Below are 26974 nucleotides of genomic sequence, written 5' to 3' on the forward strand. Positions count from 1 at the left end.
TAAAATGAATGGAGAAGTTCCAACCCCCTACAGTGGTTGTTTTCAGTTGGTTTCCCCACCCAGAAAGGCACAGATCCTGTCTGGTCTATGCACTCATGCACTGTCCTCACAGCCCTGAGTCTCAGAAAACACTTCTTTCCCATGTGAAAGCTGAGTTACCAACCTTGTCTTAAGATCTGGAGCACAGTCGTGTGCAACCCATAAGTCTCTGAGAAAACCTTGTTGGCTTGTTGTTAGCTTGTTTGGGTTTTGGGATTTAGGGTTTTGCTCTACACAAAATCCTCACAACTCCTTTCTCCTACCTATTCCTCCTTCAAAACGTTGCTATTCCACCTTCACACTTGTGGAGGTGCAGGTGCCATTCTCTTCAGGCATAAAGAACACAAAACTGTAAGGGGAAGGGAAAAGGTTTAAATACCAGCTAGAAGAAAATGAAAAATACTGCAACTAACCTGTTACCAAAGTGGTTTAACACTGCTACATTAAAGTGGATTGTTTCAGAAGAAAAACCCCAACCAGTTCTTTTTCACAACAGCATCCTGTTGAAGTCAAACAAGTTGAGTATTTCAGTGCACGTGCAAAGTGTCACTAAATCCAACAAGAATCAGCTGAAGACCTGACCTTCACTCCCTACAATTGGCTGAAAATTCTCCACTGCTGGGAAGCATTCAAAAGCAGGCACTCTTTCCACTCTCCTATAACCAAAACAACTCTGCTTTTTGTCCAAAGAGCTGCCAAGAACAGGGAAATAGCACAGTTTAAAAAAAAAAAAAAAAAGTATGTGTTTCCAAAAGCAGTTTTGTACATCTTCTAAAACAAAAGGCTGTGCCTGAATGTGTGCAGCGATAACACCGACGCAAATCATTTCATGTCCTGATTTTGCCCCATAGAAAGCAGAAATCTCCTGTGCAGCTGGTAGGACAGCAATCAAGCTGTTGCACAACTCAATATGCAGATCAGGCCTGAGGAAGTTCTGCCGGGATCCTCTTTGTCCTCTGTTTTTCAAGTGTGATTGAAATCTGTTTTCTCAGATTAGAAAATTGGAGAGAGGTTTTATGTTACACTTCTGAATAATTTTGAACACTGCATGACAGTCACATGTTCTCAACAGTTGAAAATATCAGGTTTGAGCAACTTCTGCTTGACTGCCTGGAGACTTTAAAGCTCACTGTCAAAGTTTTACTCCTCTGCTATCTGACTGAGGTCATTTACTGTCCTCCTGAATCTGTTGATGGATTCACCTGATATTCAAGTTTGTCAAAAGCTGTCTTTGTTTATTTGTTAAACGCAAAAGACCTGATACTGGGCTGATGTCCCTGCTCTTCCAGAACTCCCACAGGCTGGGCTCTGCTAACTTTCCACTCCGAAGTATTTGCATTTCACAGCTGGGCTTATCTGATTTCTAGTAAGGTGCAAGTTCCACCCAAAAATTTTTCCTTACTCAGGATGTTTATAATCACTCCTGCAGGCTCTTTCCCTCTGTCAAATCAGATTGACCAGTTGACCAACAGATTAAAAAATTATTAAGGGTGGGGAGGAAGGACAGGCACACACGCACACCCACACACAAAGGCTGCAGGCGCTCTGCCTTTGTGCTCATATGAGCTTTGTTTCCTTGAGAATCCAGCTACTAAAACAGGCAACAGCTGTGACAAGAAATGACATCTAGCAGCAGAGCAGCAAGAGTGATGATTTGCAAACCTTTTGATTTGGGGATTTGCAAGACCCATCCCTACTTTTTAAACACGTCGGGGGAATCTATCAGGATGCATGTGTAGGGAAGAATGAATCTAGTGGGCAAGAAGACTTTTTATAGCTTATCATCATAAGAAGTGAAGCATCATCGAGTGCCCTCTGTGCTGGGAAATATTTACAGTGTGCATCCATCTCCTTCATGCTCAGTCCTCCAGTGTGTCCTGAGAACACTCACCCGAAGTCTTCAGTAGAGGAAACATAATTTTTACCAGGCTTGACTAAACATAGGATGCAAATAACCCGAGTTTGGGAATTTGCCTCCTCTGCACCAGCAGCTACATCTGCTGCTCTCAGATTTCTTTTCTTGCTATCAGGTGGCTTCACGATCAGATATTTCGGTGTTTAGTTAGCGTCTCCAGTTTCCAGCCCTGTCTCAGATCGGTTTGCCATGCTCCCTGCCCTCCTTGCCCTGGCACACAGCGTGCATGGGCACTGAGGGGAGCATGGCGGCCCCAGGGGCTGCGCTGTCACCGTGCCTGGAAGGAGAGCGCCTGCATCCTGACGGGGAGGGACGGGGCACTAAGCACACAGGAGTGGAGAGGACAGGCAGTAAGCAGAGGACACAGTCTCAAGCTGTGCAGGGAAGGGTTAGGTTGGACGCGAGGAGATTTTTCTTCACAGAGAGCATGTCAGAGCTGGACATTGGGATGGGCTCCCCGGGAAGGTGGTGGAGTCACCAGCCCTGGAAGTGCTTCAGTGTTTTACGTGTCCCTAGACGTGGCACTCAGTGCCCTGGTCTGGTTCACATGGTGGTGGTGTTCAGCCACAGGTTGGACTAGGTGATGTCAGAGGCCCGTTTTAACCCAGCTGATTCTGTGATTCTCTGGAAGCAGCGTAGTCCTGATGTGCCGGGGAAGGAAAGGGCAGTAAGGAGTCAGTCTAGGGGGGAGGGGAAGGCGACATGACAGCCGCTTTGTACGGGTCCGGGCTGAGGAATGGGGCTGGATTTCTGCGAGTCCAAGCCGAGGACCACCCGGTGGCGGCACACCGGGCCATCAGCGGGACGTCGGGCACACAGCACCGGAGCTCCGCAACTGCACTCCGACCGCGCTGCCGCCCCGCCCGGCACTACATGTCCCGTCATGCCGCGGGGTCTTAGGCCCTACAACGGGCTCGCACACTAGCTGTCTACGGAGTCGCCTTCTCGGAGGCACGGCCCGGCCTCGGCGCTGCCCCGATTTCGCGGGCAGCAACGTCCGGATCACGCTCCGCGCCGCCACCGCTCCGCACCGCGCCTCCCACGCCGCGGGCGGCGAGCCGGGCTCCTGCCGTCTGTGCGGCGTTTCGCCGTCAGGCAGCCGCGGGCGCCCCTGCATGGCGCCGGCAGGGCGGCGGGCGGCGCGGCGGGGTCCTGGCGGCGCGCGGGGCGGCTGCGGGTTGCCGGGGGGACGCGGCGCGGCGGCGGCGGCTCCGTGATGAGCGGCAAGGAAGGTGATGTCCCTTTCCCTCCCCTCCCCTCCCCACCCTCGGGACACCGCGGCGGGAGGAGCTGGGGCCGGCGGAAGCGGGAGGAGGGCCCGCGGCTCGAAGGGGACGGGGATGCGGGGCCTCTGCCGTGGCCAGCGGTGCCCTGTGCCGTGGAACTCGCTCTGCGAGAGGCCGCTCCTTCACGGGTGTCACCGGCCCTTCCTTCGTGGGTGCGCGGCCTTCCCGCTGGGGCTGCGCCAGAGAACCTGGCTGTAGGCGTCTGTCTGTGTCCCTGGGGTGGAAAAGCAGGTGCCTCAGGGGGGAGCTGAGTGTGTGAGGCCTGTAAAGCACTTGTGCTAACTGTTTACTATAGTGTATGTGTGTGTTTATATATATATATATATAATTTTATGTATATAGCATAATATATATGTGAAATATACATTTTTCACAGCTTGCTCTGCTGCCTGTGTGTTGGTTTAGCCCTGGCAGTCTCAGAATCAGTCAGAGAACGGGTCAGGTTGGAAGGGACCACAGTGGGTTATCTGGTTCAACCTTTCTGCTCAAGCAGGGCCATCCTAGAGCACATGGCACAGGACTGTGTCCATATGGTTCTTGAACATTTCCAGTGGGGGAGACTCCACAACCTCTCCGGACAACTTGCTCCAGTGCCCTGGAAAGTACTTTACCTGGACAGTAAAGTTCTCCCTCATAGTCAGGAAGATTGGAACTTCCCGTGCATCAGTATCTGCCTGTTGCCTCTTGTTCTGGGACCACTGAGAATCACACAGACCTCCCTTCAGCACTCTTTCAGGGGCTGCATTTAGTGTTTTCAACTGCTATAGGAAAAACAAACCCCTGAACTCATGTCCAAGAGAAATAGAAAAAATTATTTTCACTTTCCTCTTTAAGAAAGTAGCTACGCCCACTTCTTGTTTTGGCTTGGGATAATAAACAATTAAGCAGAAACATTTTAAAATCCAGTGTTCCCCTGGTTCTTCTTTTAAGGAAATTGAGAGAACTCCACGTATTCAAAAGGTATGCCTGTATTCTAGTTTGCCAAATTTTTGGCTTTGGAAAGGAGGAACAGTGTCCAGCTGTTACCAAAAGGAGGGAGAGGAGCGGTTGACACATGGGTGACACAATGAGTTAGTCCAAGGTGAAGGAAGGATAAAAGGAAGAAACAATACAAGGTGTAAATTGGGAGTAAAACATAGTCCAAAAGAGATGAGTTCTGGGTGTGGGTGTGAAAAGGAGGGTTAAGGAAGAGGCACACGAAGCAGCTGAAGTGAGCAGCTAAGTTCAGAGAAGAAACTGGTAAATGGGCAGAGTGTAAGGGCCTAAGAAGCTGCACTGCAGGAGCTAAACCTGTATACCTGAATAGGGGTAGTCTGCTTAAATTGTGCCTTACTTCTTATTTGTGTTAGAGGATACCCGTGACAAATCACAGATTTCCATGCAACCATTCGCTTACAGCAAGAAAACATAAAAAGGGTATGAAGACCCAAAGACCTTACCAAAAAAAGGCTTAGGTTCCTGCCATGCTCATCCATTGAAATGGATTTTATTTTTTCTACTTTTCACTAGCAATGTGGTAGAAGAAGTAACGTGATAATGTGAAACTGGCATCAGTTGATAGTTAGGTTCAACCAGTTACCTTATTCTGTCCTGTAGAATATGATTGCTGTCAGGAATGCTCTGAAGACAGCACTCTGGTTCTCCTTATGCTTTGCCAAAACTGTTTTAATTTTTGTTTTGTGTGTCTACTCTTAATTAGGATCAGGTGGGTTCAGAAAACGAAAGCATGAAAATTTTCCACATGGTCAAAGAAGAGAAGAAAAAGAGAATGTTAATCCACCTTCAGCTTTGATGAAATCTTTTAAATGTAAGTAAGCATTTGGAAACCCAGATTTTAAAAATGTGGTGTAGAAAGTGGTAGGAAGTTATTAATGAAATAAACCAGCTCTCTCCAGAGGGAGAAACTTTAAACTAATTTGACTCATACTCCATACCTTTAGAGCTTAGTGTTCTGCATTCTGTGCAGTGAAGTCCTGGGAGTGGGGTTTTGCATGACTTACTCCTGTCTCCATCCCACCTGCTGTTCCCCCTGCCCTCCTCACTTGTGCTGAGCCTGATGCTGAGCAAATTGCACAAATTGCACGAGTGTTCAGCCAGGCAAAGCTGGCTGGGCCCTTTGGTGACAGAAAACTGTAGGATCTGCAGAGGTGTAATACAAAATCTGAGCCACAGGGACAACAGGAAGAGATGGTGACCTTTGGGAAACTGAGGAGGCTCTGACCTTGGCTGTGATTCACAAATGACTAAGCCACTGAAATGTAAATCTGGATGCATTGTTTCAGTAGTTGGTAGTTGTTTATACTTGAATTTTTTAAAGAACTTCAGATATATGTTAATATTTAAAAGGCATTCAAAGTGAATAAAGTGACTACATCAAGGTCTGTATTAGTTAGTTGAAGTCTTTTTTTTTTTAAGTGCAGGTATAAACTTCCCTTCAGCCAAATTGTTTTATAGAATTTTTCACCAAACCAGATTTAAACTCTAGTAAATTTGAATTTTTCATTAGACAACCCCTAACAAAGCAAAGCTGACCTTCAGAAATGAGAAGCCTTGACTGAAGAAGGAAGGAGATTTGAGATGGGAAATAGTTTAATTCTTGTTGTAAAATTTTCCCCATGCCACATATTTTTTATGACACTAAGAAGGGTACAATAAGAGCTGGCTGGCTGCTTTAGGTGGTTAATAATGTGTGTACTTCAATGTCATATAACTTCCTGGCTTTTTAAAAAATGGGTGTTTATATTTTTCTGTGTAAGTCAGCTTGGCAGATGATTAACCATGACCCCTGAACTTTGCCTAGAGAAGCTGTGGCTGCCCCATCTCTGGAAGTGTTCAAGGCTGGGTTGGAGGGGGCTTTGAGCAACATGATCTAGTGGAAAGTGTCCTTTTGGACTAGGTGATCTTTAAGGCTGCTTTCAAACAAACCACTCTATCATTTATATTGAGTATTGTAGGTACACTTGCTCTTGAATTGAGTAGAGCATCTGTACTTTCAACTTTAATTTTTCACTGTTGTGAATATCAGTTTGTCATAAAGTTGCTACTGCTTCCACTTAAAAAAGTTGTTTCCCTCCCTTCTCATGAGATTCATTCATCCATGTTTGGTTAATTTCAGAAAGAATTTAAAGGACATGGTTTCTTCAAAGTTTTTCAAAGATCCACTCTTTGTAAACATTTATCATGTTTGACTGTCAAAACCAGATACACTTCCTATCTTCTCTGTATTTGTTGTAGTTAGAGAGAACTAATATCAGCAAGTCAGAAGTCTTATTTTAAGTAATTGATCTCACTTTTCTTTAGTACTTCTAAAATACTCAACTTTTGGTCAAGTCTAGCTGGGATGTAAAATGCAACCTTTCTTATAACTAAATGGTGCATTTTGAACAGTATATGTGCCTTAGCCAGATGCTTTTTATTTGATTGATTTAGGCACTGGTGAATCTTATTAACAAATGATTGTAGGGTTTTAGTTTTTGATTTGTCTTGCTGAATTGGGGTGACATTTTCAGTCCGTTTCCAGAGCAGCGGTATTGTGGAATAGATTTTATTAGCAAAACCAAATATTTTACCTTAAGAATTGTTTAGACTGCTTTAAGGCATCATCAGGATTGATATCTACTTAACCTGATTTATTAAACAAAGGTAGTATTAATGCTGAATTTTGCAGCTGTGGCAGGTGACAGGCAGTGATGGTGTCTGCAGGGACAGCCCACCTTGGGGAAAGGTGCCCAGGGGCAGGGCTGGTGGGGTCTGTCAGGAGTTAGTGCAGCACAGGTGCTTTTCTCTTCCCCTGCACTGTGTTTGTGTGACAATTGAGTTCTGCTGTGATGATTGACTCTGCAGCATTCCAGCTGGAGCTTGACACCAGGCACGATAAATACGAGCGGCTCGTGAAGCTCAGTCGGGATATAACGATCGAAAGCAAAAGGACGATATTTCTGCTCCACAGGTTCACCAGGTGAGTCACACTGAGCGTGAAAATGTTGATAGAAACCTCCAGTCTGCCTTGCAGTGTTGTCTGTCAGTAATGGCTGCAGTGTTCTGTTGAGAGGAATTTAATTAACGCCCCATAAACATCCTTTAAGGTGGATGCGAGCTAATGAATGCACACTCCAGTTAGAGAGTTAAGAGATGCTGGTTCAGGTTTCTGAGTTGGTTTTATTGGTTTACTAAACCACTGTAAAGCAGTAGAGTGAGCAGCAGATGAGTGCCTTCCAGCTTTCAGCAAGCTGTGAGAGAGGAGTTATGCACCCTTCCTTCAGGTTACTTGCCCGGGCAGTTCCATCACCATTTTGGTTGTTGCACCCCCACCCGAGGTCATCAATGCAAATAGGAGGTGACCTGGGGTCTGTTTATGTAAATACTACAGCTGGATAGGCTTCTGTGTGAAGTTTTGAGCTTCCATATGTTTTGTGTTCTCATGAGCCTTCAAGCAATCTATGGAAGCCAGAGACAAACTGGAAGAGCAACAGGAAAATTTGAAGCTTTGCATAGCCTGCTGTATAAAGTGTTTGCTATACGTGACAAACACTGGTCTTGCGTGTTATAACAGCTCTCCCTGTTACTTTTCTTTGTAATTTCATTTATCTTAATTTGCATTTTGTTACCTATCAATGTATTTATGTTGAAGTAGTAACTATTTGTAGTTGCAGTTATGGATGGAGATTATGAAGTTGCCTGCTCTTTAACCTGGTTTTCTTCTGCAGGGAGGTACTGTGATAGTTCAGTAACCTCTACAGCCTTGACTGTAAATAACTACTCCCACTGCAGGGGCTAGGTAGCTAGGAACTTGTGGAGGAAAGAACAACAAAGAACTCCTCATTACTCTGAATTTAGATTCCTATTTTATAAGGCATTCCTGTTTTTGTGAGAGTGGAAATTTTCCATGCTGTATTTTGTATTTCCTTCTTCATTGCTTTTCGCAAGTATTGTGGCTTTAATTTCAATAAATTTTACTCTTTGCTTTTAAACGTTTTCTCCAGACCAATTAATCAGTAGTTCCTTAAAGACTGTAAACTAATATACCATGTGGATTATTTGGGCTCAAGGGAGGAGAAAGTTTAAAGGAAATTAGATAAACTAAACTTTAAATGCCAAGTATATGTTGTGGTTGTGAATCAGATGTTTCTGCTGTTCCTGAACAGCACAATCCATAACTACTTCCTTAAAAAAAAATAAATCACATGTAGAAGTACATAATGTATTGTATTTTGCAATACTGTCAAGTATTGCAAAATATTATTTTTTTAAGAAGTTGAAGGACTTCTGTAAATACTGCTAGTTTCCTGGAATATTTTTTGAAGCCTTTGTATGTGTTTCTCCTTTTTCTTACTTAAACAATAATCATGACTGTAGTCTGAAATAAGCATCATGCTACCAGAACCCTGACTGGTTGATTATTTTCTTGGTAAGAATCTACATAATTTCAGAATCTGCAATAGGTATCTGTGAAAGTTAAACTGTTTCTCATTCTAGTATCGATTTTGCTTTTTCTTGAAGCCAGTAAAAATGTATTGATTAGTAAAAGAAAAAGTGTAATGTTTTTTAACTGTTTGCTCATGCTGGAAACTGCTCTTTCAGTTTCTGTTTTGTGATTGCAGTGCTCCCAATGGGGAAGAAATACTAAGTGAGTCTGAAGTCAAGCTAGATGCTGTCCGACAGAAGATCAAGCAGGTTGCACAAGAACTGATTGGAGAAGACATGTATCAGTTCCACAGAGCTATATCTCCAGGTAAATAATTTAAAATGAGAAAAGATGTGCAGTTTTGAAATAAGCTTATTTTCTCTTTATGTAGCAATACTTCCTCTTCATACTGCAAGTCTGAATTTGTTACAGTTCTGTGGTTATAAATCAGGACTCAGGTTAATTTTTGTTACTAGCAAAGTTTGCTCTGGTATTAGAGAAGCTGTTGTCCTACAGTTTCATTGCAGTTTAAAGGAAGATGTAAATGGGAGTCTACTACTGGAACAATTTGGACCCTGCCCTAAACTGAAGTTGAGAGTATTTCTCACAAATGTACTGGCTGTTCTTCTCTGAGAGGAGAATATATGACTGAGAGGAATATATATAGCACACTCATTTGCCCCTTCTGAAGGGTGGCAATTTCAAAGAGGAGAGTGGGAGCAACTGTCTTATGAAATTATCCATTTTGAGTGATAAAGTGATTTCGAGGTGATAAAGTCAATGAATTGAAATCATTAGTTTGGCATTTTCTTTCTTCTAGGCTCAAAATGTGCTTCTGCCTCTCTGTTACAAGCATTAAACCGGTTTGTGTGTTTCAGTTGCATCTTTTTCTGCTCCTCTCTGTAAACAGCAGTCTTTGCTAACATTCTTGAGGTATTAAATCCCAGTTCATTCATGACTTGCTGCCAAACCATATTTCTTTGCTGATTCCTTGCTGGCAATCTGAATATTACCTAAAATTGGTATGCCTTGGTTGTGGCAACACATGAGTAAAATATTTAACTTCCTTCCATGGTATAAAAGTGTCTTGTGTTAATCAATCTCATTTTAAACAATGTGGAATTGTGTATATCTTTCCTTGTTTAAGCAAAACTTCTTCAGCTGATGAGAGCTGAAGATTATCCCTGAATTATTTAATTCTTTAAAAATGTCCATAAGATTGATTCGATCAACCAACAGCAGATATGTATCTGTAATTTACAAGACAAACAATGGTTAAGGTAACTTGTACTCATGTCTTACACAAACTTTGGTGTAAGAGTGACACAGGTCTTGAGTCTCAGTTTAGCAGTTTGGAACGGGAAGGAGCCTGCCCTGATAGTCTCTTCAATGGCTCTGATTAATTCCACAGCCCTCTTAGCTGTGATGCATTGGGTTGCTCAAATTTGATGTAAATAGTTTTTCTTAGGGCCATTTAATCTGTATGTGTCTTGCTGCTATTTATAGCCAAGTACTGGAGTGACACCATAAAAAGAAATAATTCAAAATGCTGACACTACAGATGAACTTAAACTGTGAACAATACTATTCAAAGTGTATTATGAGTATCTTAACACATTAAAAATATCTTTTGATTTTCATTTTAAGTACTGTTTATAAAAGCTGAGAATCTTGCATTTCAGTTTTATGAACAAAAGTTTTTGAAAGCTTCATTGTCACCAGTAAAGTTTGTTTGAATAACCCCTGAAGTTTGTAGTCCTGTGTGAGTCATATAATGCTGTGTATAGAACAGCAGTGTTTGAGCTGTGCTGCCTCATGGATCTTTGTGAGACTGCGTGGTGCAGGCCATCTGCCATGCCATGTGAGTCAGATTGTCATAGGGTAACCACTCACTCTGCATCAGCTGCCTCACCTGAACTGACTCTGTTTTGTTTGATTTGTGTCTTTGTGGCAGAAAATTCAGAGAGGCTTACCTGCCTCTAGTTCTACTGAGGAGCAGGTGGCCTGGAATTAGATTCACTCATCTCACACATAAGAGAGTATTCCTGCATGGCAGACATATAGAAAGTTACTGCACAATAACTTCTGTGTGTACCCATGTTCTTATAAAACAAGTAAGCAAACCAGATGCTAGTTTTCTATATCCAGAGTCTCTCCTCTTAGTAAAAAAAAAATACTGTTTCTGTTTCTTTAAAAAAAATATTTTCAGAAATCAAAAGTGAAATTTCTTTTTTACATGAAAGATACCTAAACTTAAGCTAGCCATAACAATGTGGAAATAAAGAAGTTAATGAAAAAAAGTACTGTTCAGCTTTGCTTTGTGTACTTGGTAAATACACACTGTCAGCTACACTGATTTTCCTGCATAATTTATTTCTGACTTGCATAAAGGTACTCATTAATACCAGAATAGACCTGAATAAACTGTTTAGAAAACAGCTGCAGGTATTCTGTCAGGAATAATTCAGAATTTTTAATAGTTTTTTTCCGGTGTTGTAAATCTCAGCCTCTTAAAATGACTAAGATGTATTTGTCCATTTTAGAGCAGGATGAGTTACTCCAGGGGAGGTCAGTAGTAGAAGTAGTTAGCAGAGGAAGTTAGAGACCTGATGCATGTGTATGATGACTCAATGCCACCACAGTTGCAAAACTTTTAGAACAGAATAGGCAAATTCAGATGGAAAGAACCTACAGTGATCATCCAGTGCCACTGCCTGACCACTTCAGGGCTTCCCAAAAGTCAGAACAAGTTGTTAAGAGCATTGTCCAAATGCTTCCTCTAAACCCTGACAGGCTTGGGGCATCAACCACCTCTCTAGGAAGCCTGTTCCTGTGTTTGACACCTTTTCAAAAGGAATACTCCTGCCTGATGCAGCTTAGAGCCATTCCCACATATCCTGTCACTGGATGGGACAGGAGCCAGCAGCACCTTCTCCACTTCCTCTCCTCAGTAACCTGTAGGGAGCAATGAAGTTGCTCCTCAGCCTTGTCCTTTCCAAACTACCCCAGCCCAAAATCCTTAACTGCTCCTTATAGGACACTCCTTCCAACGATTTCACCAGCTTTGTTGCTCTCCTCTGGATGCCTCTTCACATCCTTTTTGAATGGTGACACCCAGAACCACTCACAGTTGCATGTATGGTAGCACATCCTTAATGCTTACGTGGAACTTGGGGTGAGATTGTCATAGAATTAAAGAATTTTCTTACTGCAGTCTTAAGGAAACTTAAGAGAATGAATCATACTGACCTCTCAAGGTGAAAAGAAAGGAAGGCAAGAAGGTATCAGTGTGCTAAATAAGGGAGAGAAGAAGTAGACTCTGCTGTCTATCTTTCCAGCAGTCAGGTGTGGAATCTCCCAAATACCTGAACTTGGCCGTTTTTTTGGACAGAACTAAAGGGTAGAAATACACAGCCCCCCAATGCATTTCTGAAGTTAGAACTGGAAATAGCTGTACTTTTACTTTTTCCCTCTCTTTAGGTGAGGTAAATGGTGAGTCTGTGCGCTCCCATCTGTTGTATAATACTTGGCCCTAAGATCTTCCTGTTGTTTCTGTAATTAGGTATCTGTGCCTCATTAAGAAGACTGTTTATAAAATCCAACTGAAATAAGTTGCCTTCATTCTATTTTGGTACAACACCCACATGCTCTACCTAACGTTCTAGCTCTTCTACATATGCTCCTCTGCAAGGCAAGTTTGTGCCGGCTGTTGCCCATAGTGCATGTTTAGTAAGGGAGTGTTAGAATATACCTGTGTGTCACTGGGAGGACAGGGTTTGCTTTTAGGCATTGTGTAAATGAGCTTGTGTGCATAACAGGTATAAAATGCTAACTTTCAACCAGACCTTTACTCTTACCTTCATTAAATTCTCTGCTCTCCAGTTAATCATTGGGATGGCACAAAAGGGAATATGCAGGCTTCAAGACATGTAGATCTTGATTGTGCTGAAGCTGGCTTCGATGAGGTGTCAGAGATGTGAACATGCTTGATGTCAGGATTATGAAGCTGAATAGAAAACCTACAAGCAGGAAGAATGAAGGGACAGTTAGATGGAGAGCAACTGGGAGAGGGAATGCTTTATTCCACCTGCCCACCACTGTTTATGAAGAACTGTAATTGGGAGGTGAAAAGTGATTAGAGTTAAGAATGTTGCTTTTAGTTTTGGTTTTAAGTCTAGTGTTATTAAATTGTTGCTTTGCTTTTTTCAATGGAAAAAGCTTGCATGTGTTTTTGAAAATAAAAGTAACTAAGAAAAGTGCTGGGTCTTTATATATTTCCTAGGGCTGTAAGTCTTGACTTTCCTTTAACCTAGTTTTCAACTCTGATTTTGTATTTTAACGAAATTCTGGAGAACTAGTTAAAAAGCTTTTTATGAACAATAACATTGCCATTAAACTGCTTTTTTCTTCCAAAAAGAATAAAGAAACACTTATGTCCCATATCTCAAAAGCAGCATGTCTAATTAACCTCAAACTTCCTAAAAATATTCTCCTTTGTCTTGAAACCAAACATGAAACATCCTCCTGTTCCCCACCCTACCTCTCACAGAAGGAGTAAAAGGGTTCAAAATTGAGTTTATCATGGAAACCACTGTAGCAGCCTTAACTGGGGAATCATGATTGTCTGCATAATAAAGCTGCCTAATACATATTTTATTCAGTATAATAACTGTTAGCCTATAAATAGAAGAATGCTATGAGTATTATGCTTGGGAATATTGTTTGCCACTTGTAATTGTTAAATGCTTTTTTTGGGGTTCCTCCAAGCAGTTGTTCTTTTGACTCGAAGATAAAACAATTCTGGCAGAGCACTAAAGGAGTTTCGTGCTTTCCCTCATTAAGAATAGTGCTAATGGCACGCAGGACGTTTCCCCAAAGGACACTTGCATGAGCTCAAACACTGAGTATAGCACTAATTGAACAACAACAAAAACTGATGACTGTTTTCTACACGTTTCTTAACAGTACAGATTGTCCCAGGGGATGATTAAACAAGCAAACAAAGAGATACTGAAATAATGAAGTCTTTTTTTAATGCAGAGCTCTTCATTTGTTATGTTAGAATGTTCTGCTTTGTTGATATTTTTAAAGCTTTACTATTTGTAATATAGAATTCCTGCTCCTTTGGCCCACTTTGCAGTGTATACCTTATATATCCTGTGAGGAAATACGTACTCTTTCTTAAAATTGTTGAGAGACACTATGCAAGAAAAGGACTGAAAAAGATTGTATGGATTTATGAAAGGAAGGAAGAAAATTGTCAGGATTTTTTTATTTGTATATACGTATGTGTTTAAGTATTTTTATATATATATTTAACTCTCAACTACTGAGGGAAATATCAACAGTATACAGAAAAGATCTGTATAGAACTTCATGACAAGGAAGAAGTGCTCTGCAACATGTGTAGGGTCCCACACTTCCGCTACACCAACCCCATGCAGTGCTGCAGGCTGGGGGAAGAGCACTGGAAAACTGCCTGCTGGAAAAGGATCTGGGGTTTCTGGTCTACAGCAGCTGAACATGATCCTCCAGTGCATGCCCAGGTGACCAAGAAAGGCAGAGGCATCCTGGCCTCTATCACCAACAGTGTGTTCAGCAGGACCAGAGCAGTGATTGTCCTCTTGTACTCAGCACTGCCTGCACCTCAAGTTCTGTGTCCAGTTTTGGACCCATCACTAGAACTTTGGACACTGAGGTTCTGGAACATGTTCAGAGAAGAGCTATGGAGCAAGTGAAGAGTTTGGAGCACAGATCTGCTGAGGAGTGGCTGATGGAGCTGGAGATTTAGCCTGGAGAAGAAGAGACTCAGGAAGAACCTCATTGCACTTTACAACTGCCTGAGAGTGTAACCAGGTGGGGGTGCTCTCTTCTCCAATGTAACAAGAAATGGGACGTGAAGAAATGGCCTCAAGTCACTCTAGGGGAGGTTTATATAGTATATTAAGAAAAAATGAATCATGGAAAGTGTTGTCAAGCATTGGAACAGGCTGCTCAGGAGAGTGATGGAGTCGCCATCCCTGGAGGTATTTAAAAGACATGTAGATGTGGTGCTTAGAGACATGGTTTAGTGGTGGACGTGACAGTGTTGGGTTAGTGGTTGGATTCAGTTGTTCCTAAAAGTCTTTTCCAACCTGAAAAATTCTATGATTCTATGTTAGGATGTATGTAATTATTCAAAGGATGTTCTCAATCTTCTCTGCCTAAATGCAGAACTTGTTTACTGCAGAGGGAGAATTAAGGACTGCTCAATAAGTTGGCTCTGTGTGGGATTGAATGGAGTACCATTTCAACGTGACTTTGTTAAATGAAATCTCCAGCTATTTGAGCACTTTACTCAGTTTTTTGCCCCTTAAGATGAAATATTGAATGGGGAGCCTATAATTCTTCTGGAGTTTCTTAATTGGAGTGACATGGGGTGATGATGGTAGATGCAAGTGGAGCACTGCTGCCTGACCTTTGCTGTGTGCCTGTGCTTGCAGCAGTGGCGAGTGGAGTGGTGTGCACAGGGAAGCTCATTAGCTGTTTATCATGTCTGCACTTGCTCTCAATAGGATTAGATGATGGGGCTGTAAAATGTCAGCACCTTGTCAAAACTATTGCTGTGTGACTGCTTCTGCTGATGATGATGCAGGAAATTCTGTGTAAAAGTTCAGCACTGACGCAGTCTAGCACATCATTTATCTTGTGCAGGCACTATTTGTATTCTGAGATTGATATAATGGAGCTTATTTCTGTCTCCTGCCTTATGCCATTTAGAGTCACTTTAGGCATGTAAGATACAGCAATAAACTGCATTGCTGGTTTGGACCAGGCCAGTTAAATCTGTGTGGATGAAAAGGAAATACTTCAGTGGCACTAGAATGCCACTTTCTAACTGCAGTATGTTGGACCACCAGACAGGATGCTGTAAGAAATGCTATGGAGAGGAGTGGGGTCTGTCCAAGCAGGCCAGCTTTAGATCACTGTTGATTTAAGTAACAACATATTTTTGGGTATTGTATGAAGGATTTTAATTAGGAACTATCTGTGTAATGATTTCTGTGTTTACTTGGCTTGTTTTAGGGGTTTTTTTCTTAGCTTTTTAACTCAAAATATGGAAATAACATGCTCAGATTGTTCTACCTTTGTAAGCACACATGTATTTCTGAAATAATATCAAGGTGCACAATATCAAGGATATAATATCAATGTACTGTTCTGCACATCAGGAACAGTACAAGTAGAACACCTGGTTTTTTTCCGTGAGAAAGTTTAAAAACTGTAATTAAAATAGATGGCATATTTAATTTTAGGTTGGTAAGAGAAAGGAAAAGCTTTGTGCTGCAGGAAGAAGGTACCAGAATTGTAAATGTCTCACCCAGGATGAGACCTAAATACACCTAAAACTTGAAAGGAAAGCTGACCATGAAGGAAGCAATCAGGTTTATGCAAGATGGTGGGAAAACACAGTAACACAGGAACAGGATGTGACTGAAGAATTAATCTCTTGCTGTTGTAGGTGAGGGGTAAAATGCCAGAAATGGAAACAAAGTTTCCTGATTATACTGGAAAATTAACAGAATTTGCAGCGAATAAGCTTATGGTTATCAGATACAATTTTGTTAATTTCTTTCTTTCTGTTTTGTTATTTTCTGTGTTTCTCTGACTCATATCCCTGCTTGGTGAAACTGGTTTGGTTTTTTTTTTCATTCTGCAAGTTGCCTATGTGAAATTTGATACCTTCGGTTTGTTGCATTTTGGTGCCCTTTTATTATTTTTGGTTCATGCCTTTTTCCTAAGTTCTTCTAAGGAAAAGGAAAAAACAGTTACTGCAAAGCCTCACTTTGTATTTTCTGGTGCAGGTTTTGTATATCCATAGACAAAAATCAAAACAAGCCTGCAAACATGAATGCAAATTCTGACATGAACAAACTAGGGATGCACTATGTGAGAATTGATTATCAGCTCATCCCTGAATGAGATGTGAATTCAGCAGGAGCCATTCAGAGCAGCAGAAATCCATAAGAGAAGCTATGGACAGTCTTTTAAAGATGCATGCTGTGGGTCAGCATGATCACAGAGATTGTCCTTTCCTGCTTCTCACTTAAGACCTAACTGTCCTGAAGTCCTCCTGTACTATTATGACAAATACTTGGTTACTCACATGACAGCCTGAAACTAGTGACATTGTTTGTCTTTTTATTCGGTTTCATAGCTGGCAAATGGAGGAGACCTTGTTCTCTGGCTCAGGAATTTTTTTCAACCCTGCAGTTATTGACATTAGTGATTCACAGACCAGATCTCTCCAGCCTTTGCAGGAACCAAGTGCAGCTGGAACATAAGAGAAGTTAAAAAAAAAATCTGTGCAGCTTTTTTGTTTGTTTATTTAAAATCACACAGGAGAATGTGTCATAGAGGAACTCCATTCCAAGAAGCAAAGGGATAGCACATCATGGTTTGGTTTTTTGTTTTGCAGTCACATGGAGAGAAATAGAGGTTGGCAAGTGGTGAAGTACCTTTGTGCCATCTCACAGATCTGTGTTTGAGGACAAATGGCCACTATTGGTTTTTTGATGTGCTTGTGAGTTGAGTTGCATGGAAACAACATCACCTCAAGAAGAACTTTCACTGTGTTTTGAACTGCAGAAGCTGTGTTGTGTTAGGTGCTCTTTCTTCTTTGATCATTGAACATCCTGGCTGAGTCAGAGCTTCCTTTCTTTGGTATCTTGAACACTTGCCCTCAAGGCTGCCAGCAGTCTGACTGACTGAATGACTTATAAAACTCTGTATTAATTATGAAGGCAGTTGGGGGTAGTCAAAGAGGTCAGGAAGACTACTTGTCACAGGAATAGTTTTTTTAAGAACTCATGTAAAACATTGGGTGCTCTTTGTAATTACTACATTTGGGGCTTGTGAGTTGGAATAAAACCCCAAACTTCAGAAAAAAAACCTTGATTACAAAAGTCAGCATGGTACATCCCTTAGGTCTCCAAGCAGTAGCAAAATGAAAGTTTGTGAATTTCTCACCCACAATCATTCATCTGCAAAAAGGCCTATCGTTTGTCATATGTCCATGTGTTTTTAATAACAGTATAAAAAAGGCTTGATTCCCTGCTCTCTGCAATGAGAGATTAAAATATTGTTTGCAGTTCTTTGAATGGTTTTTGTGCCTGTTTGGAGAAATAATTTAACTCTCACAAGCACCTGTCTGATGGGGAACTTTCGTTTGTTTCTGGGGCTTTTGGGAAAACTGACTAATCTTGGTATTGCCTTTTCCCCTGAAATGGTGTTACCTTTTCCCCTGAAGTGTGTATTCAACTTCAAACAAAGTGCAACAATATTAACACTTCAGTATCTGCAATGCATCGCTTCAACACGTGCAGCTAGAAGAGATGTGGGTGTGTCAAGTAGCCGTTGACTAATGAACAAAACATTCAGGGCTTTACAGGAAAAGTTTACATTATTTTAATTATTGATATAGTAGTAAACCTACTCAGCTTTTGAATTATTACTGAGTAAATAGAAACATGTGTTTTCCCAAATACGTAAGCTCATACAGATTTTTATTCTAGTGCTTTTATTTGTATTTTTTAGTTAGTACTGTTTTGTAAAATCCATCCCTGACTGGAATTACTCTTTTAAGCCATTTTCACAACAAGATGTCCAGAGCATTCCTGTCTGTGAGGAGAACTGGCTTTATCCTCTTTCAGTGTGTGTTATAAAATTAACCTTTGACTTCATGCTCACAATCAACAAAATACTTTGATTGTTTCATAGCCTCAGTTTAAGTTTAATTACTAAAGTTTAGTTTTTACCCCTTCTGCCAAGAAAAAGATCTCTGAATCTTAGGAATCATTGTCAAGTATGCACAGAATTTTAAAGGAGTAGATTAAGGTGTGAATTACCAGTTTCATCTTAATAGGACACTGGCATTAGTTTTTATATTAATATTTCTAAACTTATTGTATCTGCTTGTTTCAATTGATGGTTACTTGTTTGCTTATTTCACTTATTTCTCCCTTTTATTCATCCATACGCTTCTAGAAACAGGTTCTTTAAGTTTACCAATGCTCCCCATATTCTGTGTAATTATTTCTCTGGTTGGGATTTCCACAAGAATATAACTTTTTTTTCCTGGATTATGGCAGGGATTTCTGTATTTTGGTGGTGAGTGTTTTTTGTTGTTGCTGTCTTTGTTTTTTGGGGGGGAGGAGAAAGAAGGGAAGTTTTTTTTTCTGTGTTTGTTTGGGGTTTTTTAATGACAATGTAACTTGCCAGCCTAAACATGAGGATAAGATAGAGCCTTGTCGGTGCTGTTTTGGTTTTGTAATGAATCAGCAAGTGGGTAGTTTCACATGGCTCGCCCTGTAAATAATGTGCCCCACCCTTCATGCAGTGATCCTGGAAGAAGCTGTCTGGGTGTATCTTCCTACCATCTTTCTAATGGCTGCTGTTGGCCTGTGATTCCTGCTGCATGGCTATGGGGAGGAGCTGGGTGAGAGAGCACAGGCTGGTGTCCACACCATCAGCACAGGCTCCTCTCTAAACAAAAAAATAGAGAGAAACAGGACAAAGGGTGAAAGAAAATGAGTTGGGGAAGAAATAAGGAGAGAAGCAGCTTATTTGAGAAGATGGCGGGTGGCACTGGCATTGCTAACCTTAACAACTGAGAAGCATGAAATCCTTTTGAACCTGTTCTGTAACTGTTGAACCAAGGTTTAAAGGAGTAAATGAAGTATACAAAATTTTAGAAGGAAACTTTCACCTCTTATTTGATCTGTCATTCTGGGTGGAGGCTTCCATGCATGCATGGATGCATGCATACCTCAGGTGGAATTAGATTCTGTTTACCCTAATATGACTCCTGCAATTAAGTATTTTCAATTATGTACTCATTCTTTAGATAGAACTAGCTTTTCTTCTGTCTTATGCATTCATTTGACTCTTGGATTGAGTGCTCCAATTACATTTTTTAAAATTATTTTTTCATTTAAGAAAACTAATTTCTTTGGAATTTTTTTAGGGTAACTGCTTTTTCTTCTTTCTCAGATCTTGCATATGTAGTTAAGGAAAAAGGTCTTGAATATCAGTTGGCAAAAAGTGCTAAAATTTTCAGGCAGAAAAATCTATATTTGTAGACACATGCTCAGAAGATATCTCAGTGTAACTCTGTAGTTCTTGTACACAAAATAAATTTTTAAAAACATAGAAGGGAGCTGCTATACTGGGTCACTGCCACTTGTCTAGTATAAGCTATTTCTATAGAATAAATGTAATAAAATATCAAAATACTTTACCAGTTAATTTTTTACCTTGCATCTGTAATTTTAAGAGATGCTAGTAAAAATAATACAGTGTTTTTAATTGGTATTTTTGTCCATGTACTACAAAAAAACCCAAACCCATAAAAGGCAGTCTTAAAAACTATTCTATTACTGGCAGCTCAATCCATAAATAAGCTAATTTTGGAATAAATCCAAAACAACAGCATAAGGGGAAAGGTATTGTTGGATGGTGTAGTGAAATGGGATGGGGTTTTTCACCTTGGGAATTATTTGCTGAAAATAGCAGATGTCCTACCATTAAGCTAAAACATAACATGTTTAAACATCCTTCTACCTGCACATGGAAATACCTTATTTCAAGGTCTTGGCTCATTGAAATACCATATTGTAGCTACTTCTGATAGAAGGACTTGTTAAAAACAAAAAAAACAAAAAAATAGAAGAAAAAGTAAAATACTAATATTTTTTGCAAAATAGTCATGAGCAGGATTTGTTAGCAGTCTATTTGTGATGGTAATTTTAATTGAGTTTTGTAAGGCTTACTAAATAGCGGGAGGTAGATTCCCTAATTGTGAGAAGGTGACAGTAAATGGCAAACAGACTGCAAACAGACTGTGTGCAACATTCACATGGTGGCGTTAAACAAAGGGAAGGAGCACAAGGCTGGAATGTGTCAGCTAGTGTGGCATGGCAGGAGGAAGCAAAGATCTATGTGTGTACATACGTATAAATATGCCCACGTTAAAAAGTACATACAGATAAAAGAACAGAGGAGCCAAACACAATGGAAAAAGGACAAAACACGTATGAAATAGTAAAGTGGAGTGAGTTGAAAGTGGGAGATCTGACTGATCGAGAAGACTGTTTACCAAAAAGTTTGAGGACTGATTTGATCTCTCTGAGAGCTGTGGAAAATGCCAAGTTGATTTTTCATATGTGATAGTCTTCTCCATAGATAGCAGAGGGAGAGTCTCACAGATGTTGTCATGTTGAGTGCTGCTGTATCTGGTAGCTTACAGCTTATCCACAGAAAAAGCCAAAATTTCGTAATAGATTCCTGGTCCTGTTACATCAGAAGGTAAGTCAGGGAAAGAGTGAGTGATGAAATCTACCTCTCTGCAGCCTGCAAAGTTATTTATCTTAAAAGATCCTGAGTAGCTTTTATCTAGTGTGCTCTTCTATTGCTTGTGCCCTGAGTGCTTTACCTGAATTCTGTTGATTAAATTATGGTGTTTAATTGGCCTTGCCAGCTCTGTGTTTGTGTTCTGGTTTGTGAACAGCACTGTTGAGTGTGAGTTTGGTTGCTGCATATTTATTCTGCTTTTTCCAGTGCTGTTGTAGAGTACTATAAAGGAATTGCCATTCTGAGTTGCTTCTGCTCAAATACATATTTAAAAGGGAAAAAAAAATGCAGGTCACTTATCATGCTTTTGTAGTGGGTACGTGGAAAGCCTCCTACCCCTTGAGTTTTTTGGGGTATTTCCACACTCATCTGTTATTCAAATCTATGTTCTCTTCTTTTTGATTCAGACTATTTCTTTGATCCAGGTGAAGTCTAAATTTGTTTCTTCCTGCATACTTCCATAAGCTGAAGTCCTGGCACTGTACAGGTCAGTTGAGGGTATTTAGATTATTTTAATGGAAACAGGCTTCTACTTCTGGTACCCCTGGTTACATCTTCATTTTCTCACTGACAAAACTATTGTCTAATCCTGGCCCTCTTGCAGCATGATACCTGTTAGTGTCTTTTGAAGTGAAGTCATCCCCTTAAAATGGCTCAGAATAGCTCTGCTAGAACCATCTCTGTCATGTGCCTGCCCCTTTAATGTCCTCTTTGGGCATTCTCTGTTCATGGGTCAGATATACACAGGCATTGACTTTGTCTCTACACCTTTTTTTAGCTTAGTACTGCCATGGCTGTTTGTTCCAGCATTGTCTCTGCCTTTTTTTCCACCAGCAGTGCCAGCTTCAGCTTTCTGCTTAGGAACTTTTCTCACATGCTTCCCCCAAATCTGCCCTTTGCACATAAACTGACAACCTGTAAAATCTGTCTGAACATTCAAACTTTTTTTTTAGATCTTGCCTTTGTTGTAACATGTCACTGTTGAGTTAGAGATGTCACATAGGTAGATCAGAAGGCAAAGTGGCAAAAGCCTCGTTTAGTTTATCCTCTCTTCTTTTCTAGCTCAGTTCGCTACAGGTGGACCTGATTTGTCATTTAATCAATACATTTCACATGATTGGCTAATTAAAAAGACACCCAATTCAGTCTTGTTAAACAATCCTATCAGAAAAACAGATTATTAGAAAAACACCAGCTGCAGGTTGTTTTAATATTTGGCTTTCATTGTTTATCTCCAGCTCCCTAGAGTTTTCCAGGCCAATTCTGGGAAAACTTATCTAGCTTTATCTTTCTCCAGGCTGTCACATGCACAGTAATGCATAATAAAACCACCATCTGCTAAGTAGGTAGTGAGAGAGAATTGTGGCAGGTAGCTGTAGATGGCCTACAAATCTGGTACAAGCTACATTTGTTATCCCATCTTTTATTCCCTTCCCAACAACCAACTCCTTTTGTCCCCCCCACTCCTTAATTTTAGAGTGTCGGTTTTTTTGGACAGAGCAGTTATTAATGTATTCATAGAATCACAGAACAGCTAGGGTTGGAAGGGACCTCTAGAGATGACCTGCCTCATCCAACCCTTCTGCCAAAGAAGGATCACCTGTTAGTCTTCTTATTGGACATCACAGTCATGTCTGGTGTGTTTATTTGCTTATTTATTTATTTCTTTGGTCTGGAGTGATTTGTAACAACAGATGCTTTGCCTTGAATGTGAATTTCACCAAACCTGCTTATTTTAAGGAGCCTGATTCTCACAAAATGGAGAAGTGTGAAGCTCAGTTTTAAACAAGTATCTACTCCAAGTTCTCCCGGGCAGGGTTGCTCTCGATCTGTTCATCCCCCAGCCTGTGCTGATACTGGGGATGCCCTGACCCAGGTGCAGCACCTTGCACTTGGTCGTGTTAAACTGCCTGGGATTCCCATGGACCAAACTTCTCAAGCTTGTCCTAGTCCCTCTGGGTGGGCTCTCATCCTTCAGGTGCATCAGCTGCACCACTCAGCTCAGTGTCATCTGCAAATTTGCTGAGGGTGCGTTTGATCCCACTCTCTGTGACATTGATGCAGATATTAAACTGTACTGGTCCTAGTATGAGCCCTTGGAAATCTTGTGGGGAACTGATTCTTCAGTATCTTTCTGAGAATACCATGATGTTTTATATAGAAATGACAGATGGTTCTGCATGAAAGATGCAGATGGAGTAAAAACTTGAACATGTTTGTCTGTGTGCTTGGTCTGACTTTGTGCTTCAGAAACGTGCTATGTTAGATTATGTTTCAATGTTATTTCTGGATTATGTTAATTTTCACTTTTTGCTGGTAACCTTTAAATAGTCTCACTTAAAAGATTTCTTAAAAACTAAATAATTGCAAGCATGGATCATTGCTGGAAAGTTTGGCACATGAGCTTGTTTCTCCTGTTTTTGCAGGGCTTCAAGAATATGTTGAGGCAGTTTCATTTCAGTATTTTATCAAAACACGATCTTTGATCAGTGTTGAAGAGATCAACAAACAACTAATATTTACAGCAGAAGACAGAGAAGAAACAACAAACATGGTAAACGTTTTTCTTTTCTCAATTGACAAACATCTTTCTGGGATGGAAATGCAGCGAGAAGGCTTAGTCACATTTTTGGCATCTGATTAAATAAGGCCAGTTAGTGGAATGGGATTGGATAGACATGTGGGCTTTGACTCACTTGTTCAAAACATGCCTTTTATTCTGATAAGTAGTAAACTAAATCTGTGGGATACAAGTTTATAAATTTCACATCCTTTTTATTCAGAGCAAACTGAACTCTTTCTGATACGGCAAAAGATCCAGGACAGTGAAATGCTAGCTAACAAATGTAGCGGAGGGATTTTTAGTGCCTGGGGCTGTCTCTAAGACCTTGTGGTGTATAGTGATGTTGCAGAAGTTGGAGGACACAAACAAATCCAAGGCAGGATGAACTCCATGACTGAAATCTTATTGCTGATAGTGAACTAGTCACTGGAGGCACTGTATTTGCCTTGTGCATATGCCTTGGCTGCATCATTTGTAACTCTCCTGGAGCTGATTCCTTTCAGAGGACAGACTGGTGTCCCGTCATACCTTAGCCCTAATGCCAGATCTGCTGTTTCTTGACCTGCCTGTACTCCTAGCCTGCCCTAAATGGCTCATAGGGACAAACTGCTGTCACCAAACACAGTCAGCTGGGTGCAGTTTGATTGTTCACAGAGGACAACAGTGATTTGGTAGCAATCTACAGAAATGCACAAGCGGTTGAGGTGCAGTGTACAGTAATGCTGCTTTACATGAATTCCTGAGTTTGCTTCTGCTGAAGAGATTCTGCTGTAAAGCACTTCTCATTCTTTCTTTGTTCTCTTGGTAAGATATTTGCAGAGAAGCTTGATTTTTAGCTTAAATTAATTTGTTTTTACCAGAGGTACCAGCTATGAAGTTGTTAACCCCAGTGTGCATGCCTCTGACCAGATCAGTCAATTTGGGTAGATAGCATATTATGGAAACAAGTGAACAGAAAGAAACCTGCATTGTCTCCCACGTTACCAATGTTCTGGCAATAAAAAGTATTGGAAACTTGGATATTGGAGCAAACTTGTAACTTTGTAATGGGTTTGCTTCATGAAGATTTTTGTTTGTTATTTTAATAAACTCAGTTGATATAAAACATATCTGAGAATACTATGGCTACTTGTAGAGAATATATTTTGAAATTCAAGACACCATTATAAAATTATATTATTTGTTTTCATAATACAGACTATTTTTGACTGATTTGCTAACTTTGGACTGACTATTTAGGAAAAAAATCTATCAGGCTGAGATCTGTCAGGTGAAAGAAAACCCCAAACAACTGCAAATAAATGTTGCTGCAAAGATGTGATAATTTTGTTTGCAAATAGAGATGGTAGAGTTAGGGTATGTTTATCATACTTGCTAGAATGAAAATGACATCTCAAGTAGAAATTACCTTTTTTATGCTGGAAGGAGATTAGTACTTCTGAAATCAGACCTTGTGGAAGTGCCATGCAATTTAATTTTCCAGAATGTTTTAAATTTCCAGTTACGTTAGATGAGTTAGCGTGTAGTTGAACCATTACAGATGGCTTTCTCACATTCTTTCTGTGCTGGACTTTGTTCCTTTCTGTCCCCAGACCTCCAACTGCCACGATAAACAGCCCCGTAGGTGGAGCCTGAAGGTAACCCCCGTGGATTACCTGCTGGGAGTGGCGGATCTGACGGGAGAGCTGATGCGGCTGTGCATCAGCAGCGTTGGCAACGGGGACATCGACACGCCCTTCGAACTGAGCCAGTTCTTGCGCCAGATTTACGACGGCTTCACCTTCATCGGCAACACTGGACCTTACGAAGTCTCCAAGAAGCTCTACACCTTGAAACAGAGTCTGGCAAAGGTAGAGAATGCCTGCTACACATTAAAAGTACGGGGGTCTGAAATCCCGAAGCACATGCTGGCTGATGTCTTCTCCACCAAAACGGAATTGATTGACCAAGAGGAGGGGCTTCCTTAAAACCTGGAAGCTTTTGCTACTCAGAAGAGAAGAGGACATAGAGAAAGCTCTCTAATTGTGGTTTGTGGGGTTTTGACCCTTCTCAAAGCTTTTTAGGTAGAGACATTTTTAGTTTTATCTATGAGAAGGCTGTTTGCAGTGGTAATTTGTAACCAAAAATACTTTTTATGGTGTGCAAGAGAAGAAATGTTTGACTTTGGCCTCTTGGTATGGAATTTCCTGTATTGCTCCATTGTATCTTCTTTCAGAATGACCAAAATTTCCACTGCACTCTACTCCAGTGACTGTCATTTGTGTGACTCACCTCAAAATAAGTTTTCATCAAGCACAGCAGTGGAAAAAAAATGGTTAGGTGCTCTTATTTAGCATTATCCATAGGTTTCTGCTGACTCATGTTTTTTGAGTATTTGGGTTCTGTAGTCATGTCACACCTACAACAATGCACCTGTGAATAAGTGCAGCCCTTGACTTGAGACTGGGGTGGTTTCAACAGTGCCATGTAATTCAAGTTTTCTCTGATTAGTGCTTTAAACTATGAAACTAAGTCAACTTTTTGCCAATTGATAATGAAGCTAATTGCACCAGGTAAATACTCCTGTCACCTGTTATTTTGGGTCTCTGTTAAAAGTTGGCTCCATTTGAGCTAACACTAGTACTGCACAGTTTTGAGATGAGCTAGGAAATCCACAGAAAATAATTGTGGAAAGTATTGTTCTGCATTTTTTGTAATACAGTTTAATGCAGAATCTGACATATTTTTGTTTGTAGACAAAAAATACAAAGTATGTAATTTGGTGTTAGGACAAGCAGTTTTTGGCCAGAACAAATATGTTGCAGTGCTGGAAGTCTGTTCTCCATTGTTTGTGCTGCCCTGAGGACCTCCAGTGGGATTGAACTGGTATAAGTGGAAAAGGGCTAGCCAAGCTCTAAATATATGTTAGCAGGATCTATATCATGTGCATGTTCCTGTGGAAAGGAAATTGCAAACAGAAGTAAGGCAGGCATTCTGGTTTCCACATTTATCTTTGAGGGGGGTATGTCACTGTTGGCAAAAAATCAGGGCTTTATGCTGGTGTCTGAAGTTATGAAAGTCTGATAATGTACATAATGCTAAAGGAAAACAGATAAAGCAACATGATCTCTAGACTCCAGGAAATAGGCCTCCCAACTGCAATTGAAAATACTGCATGTTTTTTATTTCCACTTCCATATGCTGTGATGCTGCCAATACTTTTCCCATGAGCATGTCCTGAGTAGCTGCAATCATCTGATATATGGATAGGAATGGTAAATACATTTCTGTCAAATTTTTCCATTGTTTCCACATAAAGTAGTATGGGGTGACTTGAACAAGGAGTGGTATTTTTCCTATTGTTTAATACTATTTTTTACAATAAATTCTGAAAAGTA

General features: G+C 40.7%; 1 protein-coding gene across 1 annotated transcript; it reads left to right on the forward strand.

Moving 5' to 3' along the window:
• The first annotated feature begins 3121 nt into the window (after positions 1 to 3121).
• Positions 3122 to 26974, forward strand: TSNAX (translin associated factor X). Its single transcript, XM_054280201.1, has 6 exons — positions 3122 to 3186; positions 4940 to 5047; positions 7084 to 7198; positions 8841 to 8971; positions 23461 to 23588; positions 25190 to 26974. The coding sequence occupies exons 1-6, from the start codon at positions 3171 to 3173 to the stop codon at positions 25562 to 25564; spliced, it is 873 nt and encodes a 290-aa protein (XP_054136176.1). The 5' UTR covers positions 3122 to 3170; the 3' UTR covers positions 25565 to 26974.

This window comes from Melozone crissalis, unplaced genomic scaffold (assembly GCF_028551555.1).
Source record: "Melozone crissalis strain CALT ecotype California unplaced genomic scaffold, PUWL_Pcris_2 ptg000027l_1, whole genome shotgun sequence".
Classification (NCBI taxonomy): domain Eukaryota; kingdom Metazoa; phylum Chordata; class Aves; order Passeriformes; family Passerellidae; genus Melozone; species Melozone crissalis.